Source organism: Rhinatrema bivittatum, chromosome 3, assembly GCF_901001135.1.
Source record: "Rhinatrema bivittatum chromosome 3, aRhiBiv1.1, whole genome shotgun sequence".
In the NCBI taxonomy this organism is placed as follows: Eukaryota; Metazoa; Chordata; class Amphibia; order Gymnophiona; family Rhinatrematidae; genus Rhinatrema; species Rhinatrema bivittatum.
This window is the reverse complement of record NC_042617.1, coordinates 537,537,430-537,554,057: the sequence shown is the minus strand read 5'-3', so window position 1 is coordinate 537,554,057 and position 16,628 is coordinate 537,537,430. Positions and strand designations below refer to the sequence as shown.

Genomic DNA, 16,628 nt, shown 5'->3' with positions numbered 1-16,628 from the left:
GGGGTGATTGAGAGAGTGATGGGACAAGAGAGAAAATTAGACATTAGGCAGAGCAAAGGGGAAGAGAAAGAAAATGCTAGTAAGAGACAGGTGGGGACAGGGTGGGAGTATTGAGAGAGCTACCAGTGGATAAAAGGTGAGAGGATTGAGAGAGACTGGTGGGGAAAGAGTGGGGGAATTGAGAGAGACACTTATGGGATGATTGAAAGACTAGGGGACAGGACGGGACTGAGAGATGGGTGGAGTAATTGAGAAAGAGACTGGTGGGAGAATTGAGAGACTAGTGAGGATAGGATGAGGAACTGAGAGGAGGATCTTGCGAGACTGGAAGGTTGGGCATCCAAATGGCAGATGAAATTTAATGTGGACAAGTGCAAGGTGATGCATATAGGGAAAAATAACCCATGCGAGACTGGAAGATTGGGCATCCAAATGGCAGATGAAATTTAATGTGGACAAGTGCAAGGTGATGCATATAGGGAAAAATAACCCATGCTATAGTTACACGATGTTAGGTTCCATATTAGGAGCTACCACCCAGGAAAAAGATCTAGGCATCATAATGGATAACACATTGAAATTGTCAGCTCAGTGTGCTGAGCTGACAGAATGTTAGGAATAGCCCTAACCTCTTTAGTCTTTCCTCATAGGGGAGCCATTCCATCCCTTTTATCATTTTGGTCACCCTACTCTGTACCTTCTCCAGTGCAGCTATATATTTTTTTAGATACAGTAACCAGAATGGTACATAGTACTCAAGGTGCGGTCCCACCATGGAGCAATACAGAGGCATTATGACATTTTCCATTTTATTCACCATTCCCTTTCTAATAACTCCCAACATTCTGTTTGCTTTTTTGACTGCTGCAGCACACTGAGCCAATGATTTCAATGTATTATCCGCTATGATGCCTAGATCTCTTTCTTGGGTGGTAGCTCCTAATATGGAACCTAACATTGTGTAACTATAGCATGGGTTATTTTTTTCCTATATGCAACACCTTGCAATTGTCCACATTAAATTTCATCGGCCACTTGGTTGCCCAATCTTCCAGTCTTGCAAGGTCCTCCTGTAATGTATCACAATCTGCTTGCAATCTAACTACTCTAAATAATTTTGTATCATCTGTAAATTTGATTACCTCACTCGTCGTATTCCTTTCCAGATCATTTATAAATACATTGAAAAGTACCAGTCCAAGTACAGATCCCTGAGGCACTCCTCTGTTTACCCTTTTCCACTGAGAAAATTGATCATTTAATCCTACTCTCTGCTTCCAGAGTTTTAACCAGTCCTATCCCAGGAATTTTTAGTTTTCTTAGAAGCCTCTCATGAGGGACTTTGTCAAACACCTTCTGAAAATCCAAATACATTAGATCTCCCAGTTCACCTTTATCCACATGTTTATTAACCCCTTCAAAAAAATGAAGCAGATTTGTTAAGCAAGACTTCCCTTGGGTAAATCCATGCTGACTGTGTTCCATTAACCATGTCTTTCTATATGTTCTGTGATTTTGATCTTTAGAATAGTTTCCACTATTTTTCCCAGCACTGAAGTCAGGTTCACTGGTCAATAGTTTCCCAGATCACCCCTGGATCCCTTTTTAAATTCTGGGGTTACATTGGCCACCCTCTAGTCTTCAGGTACAATAGATGATTTTAATGATATATTAGTTAAAATTTGTAACCTATCTGAAATTTCATATTTTGTAGTTCTTTCAGAACCCTGGGGTACAAACCATCTAGTTCTGGTGATTTACTACTCTTTAGTTTGTCAATTTGGCCTATTACATCTTCCAGGTTCACAGTGATTTGGTTAAGTTTATCTGAGTCATCACCCTTGAAAACCTTCTCTGGAACCTGTATCTCCCCAACATCCTCATTAGTAAACACAGAAGCAAAGAATTCATTTAGTTTTTTTGTAATGGCCTTAATGTTACGGGACCGGGTCATGCCCTGGCCCCTCCTCCTACCTTGGGGCCGACCTGGCCCGCGCGAATCCGTCCCCGGCCTCCCATGCCTGTTCTGCGGCCTGCCGCGCATCTCCACTGCGAGGGAGACGCCACCGACTTCCCCTCACTGGCCCTGCCCCCTAGGCACGCGCGCACACAGGGGCTCCACTCTTAAAGGGGCCAGCGCGGGAAACCTGGGACAGCTCCTAGATGACGTCAGACGCTGCAGGGTATATTACCCTGCAGCTGGGATTGGATCCTCGCCTTGCAACAAGGTTCCTCAGGGCTCCCTGACTTGCTAGTTGCTGTGATTACGTCTGATTGCTGTTGTCTTCGACCGGCTTGCTTCCTGACCTGTCTCCAGCTTTTGCCCCTTGGTTTGATATCGACGTCTGACTTCTGGCTTCCGACGCGGCTCCATCCCATGACTCCGTCTTCCGCTTCTGTTCCTGGCTTGGCTTTGTCATCTGACCTTCTGGCTCCCGACCTGGCTCTGTCCCTGACTCCATCTTCTGCTTTCTCACTGGCTCTGGTGTGGATCACTGACTCCTGGCTCAAGACCCGGCTTCGCTCCTGGACTCCAACTTCAGCTTCTTCCTCATCTCAGGTATCTGGTACTCGCTGGCCCAGAGGTTTCTCCTAAGTCCCAGTTGCTCGGGCTCTCACGGGCTCCTCCCGGGGGAGTTGCGGGCTTCCGAGGGTGAAGACTCTTCATCCACCTGGGTCCAGCCATCATCCATCTCTTCAGCCGCTGCCTGGGTCCTTGGTCGCATAGGACTCCACCTAAGTCCAAGAGGTCCCTATGGGCTCCTCCTGGGGGGACCTCGGACTTCCCGTGGTGAAGTCTCCTCTGAGTCTCTCTCGAGCCGCCTCCCAGCTGGGACGCTTGCTGTGGCCTTCCATAGCATACTACCCTCTGTCCCAACTGGCCCAAGGGTCCACGACTGTAACACTTAACTTCCCTAAGAGCCCCTTTCACCCCCTCGGTCATCTAACGGTCCAATCAACTCCTTTGCAGGTTTTCTGCTTGGATATATTTTTTAAAGTTTTTATTCTGAGTTTTTGCATCTAGGGCCAACTTCATTTCAAATTCTCTTTTAACCTGTGTTATCAATGTTTTACACTTAACTTGATAATGGTTATGCTTTTTCCTGTTTTCTTCAGATGGATCCTTCTTCCAATTTTTGAAGGATTTTTTTTTGACTAAAATAGCTTCTTCACCTCACCTTTTAACCATGACGGTAATCATTTTGCCTTCCTTCCACCATTCATAATGCATGGAATATGTTGCGGTCTCCACCGCTTTCCTCCGCCCATGGCTCAAACCTGCCTACCTCCGCCTTAGGAATCGCCGCATTCCGCCTGCTCTGGACCCCGGGGGCTTCTCTCACTCCACGTGGCGGCCGCCATTACATGCCTGCTTCTCGTCAGTCAGAACGCCTGTCTTGAGCGCTCTCTCTCATCGCCTTGCAATGAGGTTCACAACTCCATGTGAACCTTGGGCGGGGCCAGGCTTCCGGGAGTTGAGTGCTCAAGATGGGCGTCCTCGCGCACGCGTGAGACTGACGAGAAGCAGGCACGTAATGGCGGCCGCCACGTGGAGTGAGAGAAGCCCCCGGGGTCCAGAGTGGGTGGAATGTGGCGATTCCTAAGGTGGAGGTAGGCAGGTTTGAGCCGTGGGCGGAGGGAAGCGGTGGAGACCGCAACAGTACCCCCCCCTTTACGGCCCCTCTTGAGAGGACCAGGTTTCTCTGGGTGGTCACGGTGGAACTGCTGCAACAAGGACTTGTCCAGGATGTTGCGGCTAGGTTCCCAAGTGTTGTCCTCATCACCGCAACCTTCCCATGCGAGTAGATATTCCCACCTGTGGTTGTAGAAGCGAACGTCCAGGACCTCGCGTACCTGGTAAGTGGGATCATCATCGATGGTAGTAGAGGAAGGATCCGGAGGTTTGCGGCTTAGTGTGCACTTACTCCATGTTAGTGCACACTAAGTCTAAAGAGACAGTAAGGAGACAGCCAATGGGAATGCAGAACCATACCTCTAGTTAATGAACTACTCCTCAATTGACATATTTTGTAACTTATTGGTAACATATTTTGTTAGTGCGCACTAACTTTAGGTAGTGCATGCTAATAACCAGTTAGTGCTCCTTAAGTCCTATTAGGGCACACTAACTCCAAAATTAGAAAACTAGGTAGTGCGCACTAACTACATGTTATGGGGCGCTCATGAATCACAACGAAATTGACATCCCTACTGCTAAGGATTGTCCGTCAGGTGTGTAATGACGGGAAAAAGGTTGAGAATCACTGCCTTAGAGAAAACCTGCCACTTTGGGTAACATTTTGCTGCTTTGCGGTTCTTTTGGTGATACTCATGCCATTGTTGGTGTTGCCTTTACTGCCTTGGCCTGTTCATACAACTATTCAGTTTAAAGTTTTCTCTGGCTTGGATATATTGGGTCCAAATAAAGCTGTGGCTTTTTGTTTCCAAAATTCAGTGTCTGCTGTATTTATTTGTGTGATGAGGCTGTGAGTGTGGGGGGTGCAAGGACTCTGTTTGCCTATGTTAAGAAAATTGATAATAAAACTCACAATCATGCCATGTCAAAAACTGATTTTTGTTCTTGTTTAAAAATTAAGCTCCAAACACCTAAGAATTTGATCTTGTTGATTCCTAACCATGGTTAACATGTTGCTTTGGAGCAAACCTAACTACTTAAACAAATACTTTGTATGCTTTCTATAATTCTTTTGCATACAGTTCTACTCCAACGCTAGGCAATGGGTATTAGTGCCAAAAAACTAACATGTTTCTGAAATTATGATGGTCCCTCATCCAGAAGTTGTAAATAGGGGATCAACTACCCTGTCTATATAGATAGATAGATCGATAGATAGAAAAATATAGATAGATATCTCAAGTGGGGGCTCCAGTTGGTAGAGTTTCTAAGCATGCTCAAGGGCTGATTAGAAGCAAAGGTCAAAGTGCACAGCCCAGGAGACCCTATCCTATACATAATACACTGTCTCCATTAGACCCCAGTGGAACTACCATGGCCTTAATCACATTTCTGAGCCATCAGGATAGCAAAAAGTTTTCTTTTAGCCTTTCTGCATGAAAGCACCAAGGACCTACCTGGAAAAGGCTTCCTCAAGATCCTCATCATCATCATCGTCATCCTCCTGAAGTGGAAAAAGAAAAGCAAGATATACATCAATCCTTGATCTATAAAGGAGGGGCCATTCTATCAAGAGGGTCTTCCACTTACAATATGCATCTAGCCTGCATTCATAGTTTCTGACTCAAGCTTCTGCAACAGTGGTACTCAAGAGCCACAAATGGATCAGGTTTTCAGGATATCCCTAATGAACAGGCATGAAATAAATATGTTTGCACATCTTTCCAGTTATATGCAAATCTTTCTCATGCATATTCAGTAGGGATATCCTGAAAACCTGACCCATTTGTGGCCATCACAGACCGGAAGTGAATACCACTATTTTACAGACTTAGCCTACTGATTCTACTCATCTATCAACAATTGTCTCAAGGCAGGTCTGGTCTCCAGACTTTATCCATTTTCTATCTCTAGACTCTTCTCTACTTCAGCCCACATTATACTTTTAGCTCATTAGGTCCTGTCTATCTTTCATCTCTAATCTCTATTCACCCTATATTTCCTATCTATATCTTCTACATTTAACCATTGCCTATTCTCTTACTATAGGCTCAGTTTTACTGTATAGCACACTTCATTGAATTCTTGATCCGACATTGTTTCAAGTTTCCATTTGTAAATTGTTTCATTCTTTCAGCTTCTTAATGCAATGTTACCTTACATCCTATGTATAAATAAATTCAAAGTGATTTGTTTCTCCCAATGAAACTTCGGCAAAACACGGCCCCATGTCGGGGGACAGAGGGGCATTAATACACATTGCTTATTTTGTTTTGATTTACTTACAATTGTTACTAATTACATTTTTTACATTATAATCGTTTGGTTTTGGTCACTATATGAATCATCAGACCATTAAATTACTTGCAACATACTCATTATTTTTTATGGGTCAAATCTGTTTATTAAGAATATACACAAAAAGAATAAACATAGAAAAATAAGCAAGGCCTTGGTATACTCTTCCCAAGGCCCACACTGTACAACTGGTGATAACACCCCAACCCCTTCCCCTCCCCGCAATACCTGTGAGCATCCCACTTAAATTAAGCATCATGAGGAGGAACATTATAATCATTAAGCACTAGGTTTCTAGCATGAGGAGATAAGGACTGTAAATAGGAATCCCACACTAACAAGAAAGTTCTTCTATGCTTCATTAAATCTAATTTTTCCATGTATTTCTCATTGATACATATAAGATGTATATGATTCCTTAACTGAGCCATATTAGGGGTCGGGGATTCTCCCCCAGCTAGCATTGCAAGATGATATGCTTAGCCAAAAGTAACATTTTACAAATCCAGAGGCACACATACCTACGACCTATCACAATTCCAGTCAAACTATCAAAAAGAAGTACCATTGCCTGTAAAGGTAGAGTGAACTCCGTAACATTCTGTGCATAGTGAATAAGAGTTCACCAGAAAGTCTGAATCTTAGAACAGGACCAAAATTGATGTCCCAAAGAGCCTGGTTCCATTTTACATTTAACACACAAGGCAGAGGGAGCAATCCCCAGCTGATATGCCATTCACTGGGGATAGTAATAACACAATAAAAATGTATACTGAACTTCTCTAAGGGCAATATTGCTAGTAAGAGATTTGATTCTCCCAAAGCATTTCTCATACTGAGACTCAGAGAATTCAAATGTCAATTCAGAATGCCATTTCACCAAAATGGATCCCAAATGTAACTTCGGCTTTGATTTACTTAGAGTGGTATAAAAATAGGAGATCAAATGCTGGAAGGGATCTTCCACATCAAAAATCTCAGAGAGAAGCAACCTCTGACCAGCCCCCCAATCTTTCACTCCTAGAGACTGGATGTAATGTCTTACTTGTAAATATACAAAAAAATGAGTATTATCTAACCCATGATCCTCCCGCAAGGTTTGGAATGATAAAATCGTGCCATCCTCCATCAGAAAATTCGCAATCCAGTTCAGCCCTTGAGCAGACCATAAAGCAAAAAAACCCGCTGAGACAGTCCCTGCCATACTCATTATTTTTTATACCATTTGGTGTGTTTTGCATTTTCTCCACACCTTTTGCGGTGTCAGATTCCATTCATATTCAACCTTCTGCCACCTACTCTCCCAAGATCATATGAAGCCCCTATGTCAAAACTTCACCCCGGCTCTTATTCAGCTCTAGCCTCAGTCTCTATGAAGTCTGTAACTCCTCTTCATTTATCTAGCCCTCTCCATCAACCACTGCCCAGAGCTTCTTTTCAAAGACACATCTGCTGGAACCTGAATCCCCATTACTGGATTACTGAGACAGTTCCTCAAACATTCTATGAGGAAACTAAGAATACGATCACAGGACTGGCCAGCTCAGTGACACAGAGCCTTCCAGCTCTAGGCTGCTGGTTCTAATATGGATCAAGTCTGTAGTGACTGAAAATCATTACCATCTGAAACTTGTTTAATGAATGTGAAACGAATTGATCATCTCAGGACAATTCCTGGTGAATGGATGTCCAAACCACTATAAAGAAATACTCACACTTAATTCTTATAGGCATCCTTGTTAGAATCTCACCAGGATGGCAGAAAACTGAAAGTAGAATGAATTACCTTTTCATCCTTTGGGGTGGTGCCTCATGAATGGAGTAGAGGCTACTTGGCAGGCAGTATGGAGAAGCTTCCATCGGCACTGCCAGCGATGTGCTACCAATTTCTTATTAAGGGGCTTTTCTCAGCTTTGCTTCACTATTTATATAATATAATTTAACAAGGGGCTCTGGAGACACCCCCCCCCCCCCAGGAGCTGCTCTGGCACATCACTGGATGCTGCCCATGCTATAGCTATTTTGTGGGTAAACTGAAAATGCCAGTATCCAGTGCTATAGATCTGGCATCTTTTCTGAGCAGTAAATTCACAAGAAAAGAAAGAGAAATATAATAATGAAAGCAAAGGATCATACCCCAGAATGAACTCTGAACGGAGAGTCTGATGCGGGGGCCTGGAGCTGTGTCATACACTGTGGCTGCTCAGCGTCAGTGGAGCACAAAGGATTAATGGAGGGTCTGTCAGTGAAAAGTGGAGCACTTCTGTGCCTGGATCCTGAAACACACCATTCCATCAATGGTTAATTATCTCCCACTAGAGAAATCCCATCTCTCCACTACCTACCAGGCAACTGAAACATATCATCACTTTATTACATGTGTATGAGAATACATGTATTGTGGCTGGGCATTGGGAATATTTATGTCCTGACATATGTATCTGTGGTGTATATCTGTAGATAGTCATCAATTCCAAGCATGAAATAAAAGAAGCAAAGTACTTTCTTTCAGTCAAAACTGTTTCCTGCTCAGAAGTAGCATTATTACTTTATCCTCCCCATGCATGGTGAACATTTAATATGAAGATACAAATGCCAGGACATCTTCCATATTTTTAACCTATACATCTCTGCTCTGGTTGATTAAAAAGTACTTGTAAGCTCTTTGGTAAGGCTCAAAGTAAGAACTTAGATTGCTCAGAATTAGAAAAAAAATGAATATCAAAAAATTACTGAAACTTTTTGATAAACCAAATAATTTTTTTGTGTCTGTGATTATTCAAGCAAGTGTATCATAATTATTGAAAGTCATGCATCTATGACACCATAAGATGCATGTATTTGGTGACAATTTAAAATCTTGATCATCTAATGATGCAAGTAATAATGAGCGTGACAGAAAAAATGGAGTCACAAAAGCAAAGAAAGAAACACTCGGGTATTACAGATCTAATTAATGATGGGTATGCACCATCTGTTGCATTCCTTCATTGAGTTGCTATATGCCCCAGAAAATTTGTTGTACAACCCCATGAGCTTGAGAGTTGGATATAATATTTTAGCCACTTGAAAGTGCCACAGCCTTCCAAACTTGGGCTTACAGTTCAAAAGCAGAATAAATGCTGAAAAAAAGCTGGAATCATTTTGAATTTGTGGCCTAAGGGGATCTTGGAATGTTTTAGCGTGCACTTTTTCATTGCACTAATAGGTAATGAGCTATTTTGTATACCTTGGTATCTTATTATCTCATTAGAATCATTTTGTGTATTTCTATAGAGCTTATGTTAACATTATTACAAGCTAATGCACATTAACTACTTGTGATTGATAAAGACTGTGTTTAACATGCGTTAACTCTTCCAAAAGCATTAATACACTTTAATACATAGGCCCCTTAGAGTTTTATGTAACTACACATTATTGGTGGGGGGGTGAGTTGCTTTTAATTGATTTTAACAAGATTATTTTTCAGTTGCTTCCCTAACCTCTTTGTACTATATACTCTGAAATTCGGCACCCTCCTCTAATAGCCAAGCCCCACCACATTTTCTTCTTTATCCTCACCATACGTTCTCTCTCCACCAGGCCATCCTCAACTCTCTTTTCCTGGCTCTACTACTCCCTTCACCCTCATCCCCCTCATAAACTCAGCCCCACCATGTTCCCAAATCCTTCTATGCTCCCTGTCCACTTATATCCAAGCTCTGATGCTTGCTCTCATGCCCATTGCTGGCACCCCCACCCCTCACCCTCACCATACATTGCTGATTATCTGGCCTGTGTCAGATCCACTATTCTGATTTTGTGCCTCTTCTACAATCTTGGCTCCTCCTTCATGCTTCATTTCTTCCATCTGCATGGGCTACCCAGACATATAGTCTCAGATTGGGGGGCTCAATTTACAATCAAATACTCACATGCCCTGTGTAAGAAGTTCAATATTTCCTTGGAGTATACGACAGCATACCACCCGCAGGGCAAGAGACAGGCTGAACGGACCAATCGCATTTTGGAGTATTTCCTTCATGCTTATGCTAATGAGAGACAAGATAACTGGGCATCTCTCTTACCATGGGCCGAGTTCTCTCATAATTCACACATCAGCTCTGCTACAGGATCATCTCCATTTCTGGTCATATATTGCAGACAACCCGTGCCACCTCTGCCGATTCTGCTGTCCATCCCATCACTGGTACCCAACTGACCGCTAAACAACTGCAAGAACTCTGGACCCGCACAATGGAGATCCTTCGCAAAACAGCTGAGAGATTCAAGAGGACCGCCTCCGGATGCCTTCTATGTGGCTCACTCTTCGCTACATTGGGCCATTTCCCATTCTCTGAGGGCATGGTGCCGTGACATACCAGTTACAGCTGCCTCATTGAGAGTCCATAACATGTTCCAAGTCTCTCTTCTGAAGCCTTTGGTTCTCTCCTGACCCTCAAGGAGACCACTTGAGCCCCAGGAACTCACCGCAGAGGAAGACACTGTATATCAAATGAAGGAAGTCTTTGCCATCCGATAATGGGGTAAGAGATGGGAGTACCTGATTGCCTGGAAAGGTTACGGGCCAGAAGAAAATACATGGGAGCCCGCTCCAATATACTGGACAAAAGCCTTCTCAAGGAGTTTCACGCCTCTCACCCCAAGAAACCTAAACCCTCAAGGGGGGGTTAGAAGAGGGGTTTCTGTTGCGATTGGCGGCTCACAGGCCCCTCGCAAACCGTTGCACTCACCTCCAGTCTGAGCTGACGCTTGCCTTCATGTGCAGACGTGGTCGGCTACCATGCCTGCCTTCTGCCTCCCGGGGCCTTTTCAGTGTCGGGCCTTCCACTGGTCATGGCGGGGGACCACACCATGATTGCTCTTCCTCTTCATGGCTGGACACCACCGAATCTTCAGGCCCTGTCCACCATAGGGCGCGCACGCAACGATTTCCCTAAACATAAAGGGCAAAGCACTTTCCCCCGGAGAAGTGCTTTGCCACCTTGTCCTTGCTTATTCCTGCCTGTGCCATTTGTCTTCCCACTTGCCTCTTCTTTTGTCTGCATGGTCACTCTGCTTTGTCCATTCCTTTGTATAGTCTTGCCTCCCTGCTCCCTTCTTGTACCATGGATTGGATCTCTGGCTTGACCCCAGAATGGACTCGACCCTGCTTGACCGCTGCCTGCCTTGACCTCAGCTTGTTCCTGGATATGTTGTCTGCTGCCTGCCCTAACTTCAGCTTGTTCCTGGTTATGCTTTCTCCTGCCAGCTCTGATCTATAGTCTGCCTCCGACACCCCACCAGTCTGTTGCCTGCTCTATGCATCGGATTGCCATCATCACCAGAGGCCCCCCTCCTTTGCTCCCTACCACTCCCCCCCCCCACCCCACTGATCCCCACTGATCCCCTCACTCATCTTCCTTATCTGAAAATAGGAGGAGGTTGGCAGTCCTCCTCCTCCTCCTCTGCTGGTTATGAGTCAGGCTTTGAATCAAGTGTTCAAAGCGCGACTCAGACCTGGCAGTGGAAGAGAAGGGAGAGTGGGACAAAAATTCCACTTTTCATTAGTTTCTGCTATTAGATTGAAAATGTTCACATCTATCTATGCATGAATGCGTCTGCACTTAAATCTCATGTATATGTGTCACCATATCTGCTTGTATACATCTGAATGTCTGAATGCATCCCTATTTACACCCATGAATGCATGCACACTCACGTGTACATCAGTGTGTGAATACATTTCTGCAGATGAGTACCTTTGCATTTACATCTGGCATGGGGGTACTTACCCAATTCCAAAACATGGGGCTTTGTTTCACAGCAAGATTCCAGCTGTGAGTGACAGCAGCTCCTTGAGCACGTTGACCCCTTACCTGAGGAAAGACAAATAATTAATTAGCACCAGTATCCCAGGCACCAAAAAATAATCATGCCATTGCCCTTTGGAGAGACATCTTTCTAGTTTCACCACAGGACCCCATTTCTGTGCACCATCGATTTCTAACCTCTCCAAGCCTTGCACATACCTTCCCGTGCTGCTTCCCACAGATCCAAGGCTACCTTGAAGGCCTGCGCGACAGTAAGAGCCACAGCCTGTGCCTGCAGGGCATGAGAGAGAGAACAGCAGGACAATGTGGGGATTGCTCAATGCAGGAAGATATCATCAGTCCCCTCTACCAGTTTGCCCTCCTTTCCAACATACAGAAGCCCATATTCAAAGGTTTTCCTGGCTAGCTTTTGGAGATGGCTTTTGGAGATGGCCGGACAAAACTCCCAACATTTTAAATTCCCTCACTACCTAAATTTTGTCTAGGCAAATTGTTTCCTGAATAAAAAATGTACCTGGACAAAACCAAGAGGCGGTACTGGGGGCATTCCTGGGGTGTTGCTTTACTTTGTGCAGGCAGCGCTGATTATATTCTGCCCTCACAGAATTACCAGGGTAATTCCGACCAGACAAATAGCTGTCCTAAAGTTATCCAGACAACTTTGTCTAGGTACTTTTGAACTGGATATTTAGCCGGCATTGATTTGGGCTGAATATCCGGATAACTATCTGGCGACTGTTGGCTGAAAACGGACCTAACACTGCAGAGAATATCCACCTTCAAACCACTTCCTAAGCACAGAAACAGAGATCACCCACAAGAAGTGGGCAACAGATATCCCCAATTTTGCACAAAAAGCTGAAGGATTTAGAAGAATTTTTGTAGGCTCATTCAGCTATGCAATAGTCAGAAAAATGAAAAGAGTCCCGACAGAGTACAAGGAGAGAACTGGTGAATAAATCTATCTCAGCAATGATTGTGGGTTTTCAAACCCAATGAGCAGTGGATAAAAATCTGTTTACACTCAGATCGATTCAGTAAAGTCCGCGGGAGAGCGGGCGAACGTCCGCGGGAGAGCGGGCAAACGCCCGCTCTCCTGTGCGCGTGATTCTGTATTTAAATGAGGCCCGGCAGTAGAAACGGGCAAAAGGAGGCACTAGGGACACTAGCGCATCCCAAGCGCCTCCTTTTTGACAGGAGCGGCGGCTGTCAGCGGGTTTGACAGCCGACGCTCAATTTTGCTGGCGTCGGTTCTCGAGCCCGCTGAGAGCCACAGGCTCGGAAACCGGACGCCGGCAAAATTGAGCGTCCGGTTTTCGACCTGACAGCCGCCGGCCGACTTCCAATTTTTGTTTTTCTTTATTTTTAACTTTTTTTACTCTTCGGGACCTCCAACATAATATCGGCATGATATTAAGTCGGAGGGTGCACAGAAAAGCAGTTTTTACTGCTTTTCTGTGCACTTTCCCGGTGCCGGAAGAAATTAGCGCCTACCTTTGGGTAGGCACTAATTTCTGAAAGTAAAATGTGCAGCTTGGCTGCACATTTTACTTTCTGAATCGAGCGCAAATACCTAATAGGGCCATCAGCATTTGCATGTTGAGGACGCTATTAGGTTCGGCGGGTTGGACGCGCGTTTTCCACCCCTTACTGAATAAGGGCTAACGCTAGCGCGTCGAAAACGCACGTTCAATAGAGGGTTAACAGTGAGCTCCATCAGAGCGCACTGTACTGTATCGGCCTGACTGAAAGGTGACTTACAATTTTCTTCTTAGGCGACAGGAAGGCATGGCACTCCAGAGTCTCGTTGGACTGATTTTGTGCCACGTATGCAAACACTTTGTTCTGAACTTTGTCTGTCGTACAGTATGATATTCTGGATGAGAAAAGGAAAAGGGGTTTTAGTTTTTTTCTTGTAAACATAAGATTCCAGGCTGAAATAAGGAACTGGTATCAGGGTGGACTGTATTTTTACATAATGGCAACAGATGGCAGACTGGCTGTCGTTAGATTAAAATAATTTTGCAATAACAGAAACATCTTGCTAGTCACTCTCACATTTTAATATTCCTGCATTTCACCTTTAAGCCTGAAAGTCATGAAAGTCCAGTTCTTGTAGGTATCCCATGTCCATACTGTAGGCCAACACTAGAAGAGTTGGCACCTTTAAATGCAGTATTGCTGGAAGTGATGCGCTGCTGAGGACATTACTTAGCCAATGCGAAGACTACACAGCTCCAGGTCAAGAGGGCAAAATGAGCCAATCCTGGTTTTAATTCCCCCCCCCCCAACACACACACACAAATACTGCAGGAAGAGAGATATAGTCTTCTTTTTTTAGGGAACGCAGCAGGAAAATCAGAACTACATCTCCCTGTATGCTGTGGGGCAAAACCAGGACTGGCTCAGCCTGTTCCCCCTAACATAGAGCTGCATAGTTACCCTAATATTAAAGAACATGCTGCACTGCTGGAGAAACCACCATTCCAGTGCGGGTGATACAGTGCAATAAAGATTCCACATCAGGGACTGGTGGTGAACCATTGGGGGTGCTACAGGAGGACCGTACTAAGGGAGGCGCTGCTCCTCTCCTCTCCTTACTGGATAACAAAAGAACAGTAATAATAATAATAATAATAATGATAATAATAAATGGATGTCCTCTAAGTTTTTTGGTGCATGGCAAATGTTTCAATATTATGCATGAAATGATTTAAGTCAAATCAGGTCAGAAATGCTTAAAAAAAAAAATAAAAAAACAGCTAAAATGCAGAGGAAGGCCACAGGAGGACTGCTCACTAGTCAGCTGACAATCATCAGGCCGGGAGGAGTCACAGTCGACACAGACACACCTCACCGCTAAATATATGAGTCCTTGGCATGGTTTCCAGTGGAAGCCAGGTCTTTTCACAACAAATCTTCTCGGTAGCTAAACAAGAAAATTACCAGGTATACATCTTATTTTCTTTCTATCAAAATGGTCTTCTTAGTATAGAGACCCCCCTTTGGTTCTCTACCAGTACAGGATTAAACCAATTCTTTTTGTGGAGAAAACAAAACATAATAAAAACAGTGTGTGAAGTTAGCTCCCCCATGTGGGAAATGTGAAATGGTGCTTTCCTCTGATATATAAGCTCTGACCACCATTTTCCTGTGTAGATTGTTTTGCTACCCTTACAAGGGGCAACATGTCGTGGTGAAGGGGTAAGTCCTCTGAGGGTTTCACATAATGGAGACCTGGGAAGAATGGGAGTCCAAAAGCCTTCCTTTATTTTGAAGAACCATTCTAAGCATATTTCTTTAACTGAGCAAAGATTGTTTTCCCATTCTCCTAGACTCTTGCAATTTTTCCCTTTTTTTCTGCAAAAAGTATTTTTTATTAAATTTTTGTATGTTTCCATTATCTAGGGGCTGAATCTTTTGCTTTCTTGCCATCAAGACAAAGGGAGAGGTTGCTTCACTGAGAAGGGACCTGAGGATCATGTGTATCCAGAGAAGGAAATGACTTACAGCCATCCAGAGACGTAGGAGAAAGGGGAGAAAGGCGTTGGGATAAATATCTACTGAGCATTTTGGGAGAAGAGTACAAACAGTATCATCTTGATACTATGAGAAAAAGAGTACTGGACTGAATCTATTGGGAAGTTAGGAGATGTGAGACTTTGTAATTGGACACAAATATAAATTGAACTAAATATTCTACTTGCCAACCACATGGAAGGGGGGCTTTTAAACTTTCCCTAAACCATGGGAAAGGAAAAAGGAGAAAACTGGCTTTTTACCATCTCAAAGTTTAATAAAACTCTAAGAAGTCACAAATTTATTTAGAAGCCCTTGTAACAGTAATAAGTGAACCAAATAGCTGTAAAGATGATTTTCATCATGTCATAACATCTCATTAAAAGTAATGTTGGAAACTAAGTCAACTTCCCGTAAGTTTCCTGCTGCCTGGTGACAATAATAATCATCATTGCTGTTATCATCACTGCTGTATACCTTAACTTTGACCTGGGACTTAAGTGTTTGCAATACCAAGGACCTTGAAAGTTATCTTTCCCCCTGCTCAGGGAATCCTGACCACTGAGAGCCTACAATGCTATGAGGAGATGTGGAATAAGAACTATGTTTTGAGATATGGCCTTTGGGACTTTCTATCTGGGACTGCTATTATGTTACTTTGAGAAATAATTCTCCTCTCTGTGGGTTCAGCACCTCCAGCTGACCCTTGCTGCCATGCTGACAAGCCTGCCCTCTCTGTTGCTCAGCTACATACAGCCCACCCTGGGAAGGAACAAAGGGCTTTACAAAAGACAAGGCGCCTTTCACACTGGCACACAGCAAGTGCACCCACTCAAGGCAAGCAGCACAATCAGAGAAGCCTGTGTCTTCTATGAGGCTGGCATAGTGTCAAGCAGCACCACCAGGGAAGCCTTTTTCTGACAGGGGAGTCCTGTAACAGAACACTGCACAAAGGCATCACTTTTTTTGCAGCCAGTAAGGGGCCACAGCTGCTCAAAGGGTGCCACACACATGAGACTTAAAGTAACCGGAGATCTAGCAAATCTCTCCAGAGGTGAAGTCATACAGAACATGGCAATCCCATCCATCCACCAGAAACTTTCAACAGCTCAAAGTGGCTCTGCCCCTTACAGGCATGTCCAGAAAAAAAAAGTGAATACATCATAACCTCACACCTTGCAACAGACGTTCTCATGTTGTCCAAAAACTGGTGCCTTTCTCTCCACTGGTCATTAAATCCATCCTGAAACCAGGCCATGTGTCTGGATGCTCGTTCCCTTTGTGTTACGATCCTGCTCGCGGGCCCCATCCCGTGAGCAGGCCTCTCCACTACTCACCACTGCCTCCGGGACTCCGCC

The 16,628-nt window shown here is 44.2% G+C and overlaps 1 protein-coding gene across 3 annotated transcripts in view; it reads right to left on the bottom strand.

Moving 5' to 3' along the window:
• Positions 1 to 16,628, bottom strand: part of LOC115088259 (low density lipoprotein receptor adapter protein 1-B-like) — a 127,403-nt gene that overhangs the window by 33,118 nt on the left and 77,657 nt on the right. For all 3 annotated transcript variants that reach the window (XM_029596362.1, XM_029596361.1, XM_029596363.1), the window contains exons 4-8: positions 13,513 to 13,627; positions 11,950 to 12,022; positions 11,713 to 11,796; positions 8,072 to 8,211; positions 5,095 to 5,141 (exon numbers count right to left, since the gene is read on the bottom strand). In XM_029596362.1, the coding sequence (XP_029452222.1) occupies positions 5,095 to 5,141; positions 8,072 to 8,211; positions 11,713 to 11,796; positions 11,950 to 12,022; positions 13,513 to 13,627 (459 nt within the window). The remainder of the gene's footprint in view (positions 1 to 5,094; positions 5,142 to 8,071; positions 8,212 to 11,712; positions 11,797 to 11,949; positions 12,023 to 13,512; positions 13,628 to 16,628) is intronic.